Source organism: Diachasma alloeum, unplaced genomic scaffold (assembly GCF_001412515.2).
Source record: "Diachasma alloeum isolate Michigan unplaced genomic scaffold, Dall2.0 Dall_scaffold_00926, whole genome shotgun sequence".
Taxonomy (NCBI): Eukaryota; Metazoa; Arthropoda; class Insecta; order Hymenoptera; family Braconidae; genus Diachasma; species Diachasma alloeum.
In genome coordinates this window covers 93354-98786 of record NW_021681044.1, presented here as the reverse complement: position 1 = coordinate 98786, position 5433 = coordinate 93354, and the positions used below count along the sequence as shown (strand labels likewise).

At 45.7% G+C, this 5433-nt stretch overlaps 1 protein-coding gene across 1 annotated transcript; it reads right to left on the bottom strand.

The window, feature by feature from the left end:
* Positions 1 to 12: 12 nt before the first annotated feature.
* LOC107045401 lies at positions 13 to 3559 on the bottom strand (the record flags this gene model as incomplete). The annotated part of the gene is made up of 2 exons (XM_015267678.1): positions 2029 to 3559; positions 13 to 1960 (listed from the first exon to the last, which is right to left on the bottom strand). Coding segments are annotated over exons 1-2 (3479 nt in total), but the record flags the coding sequence as incomplete, so codon positions are not given.
* Between the last annotated feature and the right edge of the window lie 1874 nt (positions 3560 to 5433).

The following is a 5433-nucleotide window of genomic DNA, read 5'->3' as shown; positions in this document are numbered from 1 at the left end:
AGTCTCAGCCACCTTGGCACTGAGACTTGATTCAGTTGGTTGAGGTTCTTTCTGAAGCTTATCCATTGATCTTCATACTCCTTTGGAAGTGGTGTGTCCCAAGTGAGCTTGAGTTTCCATAGATCTTGGATGATTATCTTGCCTCGGGTGATTACTGGAGCGATGAATCCCAATGGATCAAACAGTTGAGCGATTTCTGATGCTACTACTCTCTTGGTGATTGTTGCTGACTCGAACTGCTTTGATTTAAATTGAAATGTATCGGACGATTGATGCCAATACAATCCGAGCACTTTGGTGATAGGCTCCTCGAACTGGATGATTGCCTTGCTCGTCGAGATTCCCAATTCCTCTAAAACGTGTGGGCAATTACTGCTCCACTTTTGTAGAGCGAAACCGCCTNCGCTCCACTTTTGTAGAGCGAAACCGCTTGCTTGACAGAGCCCTTGTAACTGCCATGCGATTTCTTTCAGGGGATCTTCTGTATCAGCTCCGCCGCAGATATCGTCGACGTAGCGACCTTTGGTGAGTGCCTCGACGGCTGCTGGATAGTGATGTCCTTCATCCTCTGCTAATTGTTGGAGAACTCGTAGAGATAGCCATGGAGAACAATTGAGACCGTAGGTGACTGTGGTCAGTTGGTAGGTGATCTGCTGCTGATTTTCGTTGATCCACAGAATTCTCTGGAGATCCCAATCGTCTTGATGCACTCGAATCTGTCTGAACATCTTGACAATGTCTGTCCCGAAAACAATTTTGTGTTTTCTGAGCCATGTTAATACGTTCATGGTATTAACTTGTAGCTTCTCACCCGGATAGAGGATATCATTGAGAGATAATCCTGATGAGCTAGGACTTGAGCCGTTGAAGACAACTCTCAACTGCGTGGTGAGTGCGTCCTCTCTCAGAACTCCGTGATGCGGTAGATAGTATGCTGTGACGGGTTCTGCTCCTTCTGGTGCTTTGCGCATGTGTCCCAGTGCCTCATACTCGTTGATAAATTCTCTGTAGAGCTGGGAATATGATTCGTCTGTCTGAAGACGACGTGCAACTGACTGGAGTTGACGTGAGGCCTTGAATTTAGACTCTCCGAGCGCTGTTGGTGAGGTCCGTAGAGGAAGTCTTACGATGTAGCGCCCAGTTTCGTCTCTGGTGTGTGTGGACTTGAAGAATTTCTCACACTCGAGTTCATCTGGTGATAGCTCTGCTGATGAGTTGGGAATTTTTGGTAATTCCTCCTGGTGCCAAAATCTTTGAAGAAGCTCTTGTAGTTGCTCGTTTGAAGATTCCTTTACGGCCGATAGAGAAACCCTCGGTAAACAACCACTGCATTCGATTGGACCTGATAGTATCCAACCAAATATTGTTTGTTGGCCAACTAATTGAGTGTTTCTGGACCTGACGACTCTGCTCTTGATGATCCGCCCATAGCTGTCAGCCCCTATGATGATGTCTATTGGACCAGGTTTTAGATAATCTGGATCGGCTAGTTGAAGACCTTGTGGAGGGTCGATCCATGTTGGTGAGCACGAGAATGATGGTAGCTTGACGGTGAGTTTCTTGAGTATGTGAGCATTGATTTGCACTTGCTGTGATCCATCAACTGCTTGAAGCAGTACTGATACTGCTCCCCTCGTGTGACCTGAGTTTGTCTCTCCTATTCCGATTAACTCTATTTTTGATGACCTTCGTAAGAGTTGTAGTTGATGTACTAGTTCCTCAGAGATAAATGATAACTCTGAGCCTTGATCGATGAGCGCTCTTGCTTTGAGAAGGAAGCCCTTTGGAGATTGTGCTCGTACTTGGGCTGTTGCTAGAAGTGTATATTGCTGATCAGCTGCTAAATGATGACTGCTCTGCTCGATGATTGGCTGCTTGGTGATTTGCTCTTTGATGACAGGTGATGTTGAGGTACTGATCGCCTGATTGGTGATGATTCGTGTTGGTGATGCTCTGGATGCTGGTAGGTATAATTGAGAGCGATCAATGAGTGTTTTTAAATTAGAGGGAAACTAGGTTTTTACGTACACTCAGCCCAGCTCGTTCCTGGTTGGACCGTCTGTGGATTTTCTTCTCTTGTTGGGTTCACTGGAGCTGCCTGCTCAGCATCTCTGCCGTTGGTGTACGTGCTTCCACCATGGATGAGTGTGTGATGCCTGCGCTTGCAGCTGAAGCACGTCTTGGTGGACCTGCACTTTGAGAATAGATGTGGGCCCAAGCAGTTGAAACAGAGCCTTGTGCTGACCACGAACTCATTCCTCTTGATGGGGGACAGGTCGACGAACCTCTGACAGTTCGCGATGAAATGTGGTCCCTTGCAGTAGGCACAGTGCTCCTTGGGGAGCAGTCTGGTGAGCTCTCCTGGCTCCCTCTGTTGAGTTACTGCTAGGTGAGCATTTCTCTGACGTTGAGTTGCTCCATGCTTCTTGACTGGTGGTGCTAGAGGCTCGGTGGTCAGCTTGGCTCCAGCATTGATTCCTCTTGCGCAGGATTCAACGAAGCTGGTGAACTCCTCCAGCGTTGGGAAGTCCTTGGAATCTCCTAGCTTCAATTCCCATGCTCTGAGAGTCTCAGCATCCAGGGACTTCCTCAATAGATGAACGATCATCTGCTCACTGACGCTCTCCTTGGACAAGCCTGTCATAGTGATCAGCTGATCTCTCGTCTCAAGGGCTGTCGCTGCATTGGCGTTGAGGTTCTCCGCAGTTGCCTTGGTGATCTTCGGGAGGTGGAGGATCCTGTTGAACAGTGCTTGAGCGATGAGTCTGGGATCCTCATATTTCCTCACTAGCTTCTGCCAGGCCTTCTCATAATTCTCATCGGTCACCGTGAAGGTGTCGATGAGATTTGCTGCCTGTCCCTTGAGAGCCTCCTTGAGGCGTACTAGCTTTTGCACTGGCGGAATTGAATCGTCTTTTCCCACCAGTGACTGGAACAGGTCGCTGAACTGCTTCCACTCTGAGTATTTTCCTTCGAATGGTTTCAGTCCGATTCTCTTGAGTTGATTGGCTTGGCCTGATGTTGTTGATGTACTCGCTGATTCCCTCTTCTTGATGATTCCTTTGAGCTGATAGATGAGTTTGAGGCAGGGTTTCTTCAGCGTTGAAGCCCTCTGATAGGTGGTCTCAATAATATGTTGATGAGTTGACAGGAGGGTCTCGCTGAGTTTGTCTTGGATGATGAGCAATTCATTCCATTCTCCTTCGATGATTTTCTCCTGGCCGTCCAACTCCTCAACTGTGAGACCGCTAATGTTCTCGGCTGACTGCAACAATTCTTGATAAATATCATTAAATGACTTTACCTTGAAGTCCAGTTTATTTATTTGGAACTTCTGAGTCTCTGTGAGTTCGCCTATTGCAGGTCCCCTCTCGGCTACAGTGTGTTTAATTTCTTGTTGGTGAATGGAAGTCGCATTAGGGAACTGCGGTGTATTTTCTCCACTGAAGTGCGCTTGGGACGGATTCTCAGTAATTTGGATAATTGGCTCAATTACGCTTGGCGTCTCCTCAGTGCTTTCATCCATACGTTGATTATCTCCTAACTCTGCGTCTGACATGGTGGTCGTCTCTGCTCTGGGTGAGGTAACTTATCGATAATAGGTAGATACCGACTGATGTTGACTTGATGCCCACTGTCGATAAGGTAGGGCACGTTATTAGGTGAGGGCGCTCTTCCAACTGCCTGTTGGATTTCGCGTAGCGCGCGCGGCTTGGGCCTCGGCTAGTCCCGACGGAGACCGAGGTTTTCCGAAGTTGCACAGCACTAGAGGTCGAAATGTCACTACCGGTGTTTACAATACCGAACTTCAACTGTAAACACTGGGCACAACACTCTGCACTGTTGATTGTCTTGACTTGTCCGTAGATTTGCTCGTGTGGAACCCGAAAGTCCGTTACACACGAGGCGTCCCTTTTATTCTAGAATTTTCCACTCACTCTCACGCACTTTTTCCCTATCCGGCTCGAAGGACCATTTGTTTGAGATTGAAGCTAAATTGAGATGCCGGTTGGGAAAAAAGTGGAATTGTGGAAGGAGGTGGAAAATTAAAACACGCGGAATTATAAAACCACACTGTTGATGTACTTTATTGTGGAATAACCCACGCGTCTTGATAAATTAATATTATTACACTGTTGAGTTGCTCGACAAGTCAATAAAAATGATTGTTTGAAAAATGCACTGCACTTGAGATTCTCTCGATATTGAACTTGATAATTGACTCAAATAATTGATAATTAACTCGGAATTAATTGATAATTGAATTGAATTAAATAGAGGCGCTATACAAAGCGCTAGACTTAAATATATCGCGTCGATGTACTCCGGTGATGTACTCGATCGAGCGGTTATGGCAATACAATTTGCGATTAGAGTGACTCTCTCGGTGGCTAGAACGATACTACTTCTTTTTCGGCGATTTTCTTCGTAGCTGACCGTGATCCCGACGGGTCCCGAAGTTTCTCGAGAATTTCGTTGAACCCGGTGACCGTTTGACTAGTTTGAATAGCTGAATTTCAAACAATGTCTTTTGACATTTTTCTTTAAACCTATGGGTTGTCGAGATATTTTTCCCCCTTAGGGGGAATGTGTAGAGGGGATACACGAGTTCTCTTTGTGTCTTTTCCCCATCCCATTTTTGCATTTTTCTGATTTCGTTTCTTTTTTTTCAACTTACTAATGGTAAAGGTATATAAATTCCGCATAGAATATTTTTTATTTTAATCAAAAAACCACTCAAATTCATGCCGTTTCTAGATCCTCCAATTCCTTCCACTGACCTCTAACTCATATTTGCCCGTTTATTTGATATTCCAGGTGAACCAACCGGATTTGCTGCAAATTATGCCAACTGCATTTATGATGACGATGAAGACATCGATGAACTGCTGAAGCAGATTGAAGACAGTGATTATGAAGACGAGGACAGCGATTATGAAGTTGCATCGCCACCGACCAATCCTAAAAAACTCAAGATCGTGACCCCAAATCTCACTGCGATTTTAGACAGAGCCAAAGTGAGCAATCGTATGGCTGCACGTGTGATAGCAGCAATCCTCATAATACTTGGTATATCTTTAGATGATATCCATCTGAGCCCGGAAACTCTTCGTCGCAATCGGAAAAAACAACGCGAGTCGATGGCTGCTCAGATAAAAGATAATTTTAAACATAGATCGTCTTCGGCCAAGGCAGTTCACCGGGATGGCAAACGAATGTCAGCGCCGGAAGATAAATTCAAGAAAATAGATCGGCTCCCAGTTCTTGCGTCAGATGATGACTGGAATCAATTGCTTGGTGTTTCGAGACTTGAAAAGGGAACTGGAGAATTGCAGGCAAAAGCGATCTATGATTGCTTGAAGGAATGGGACATTATTGATGACATATGCTCCATGGTATTCGATACCACGGCGAGCAATACAGGCAGCATAA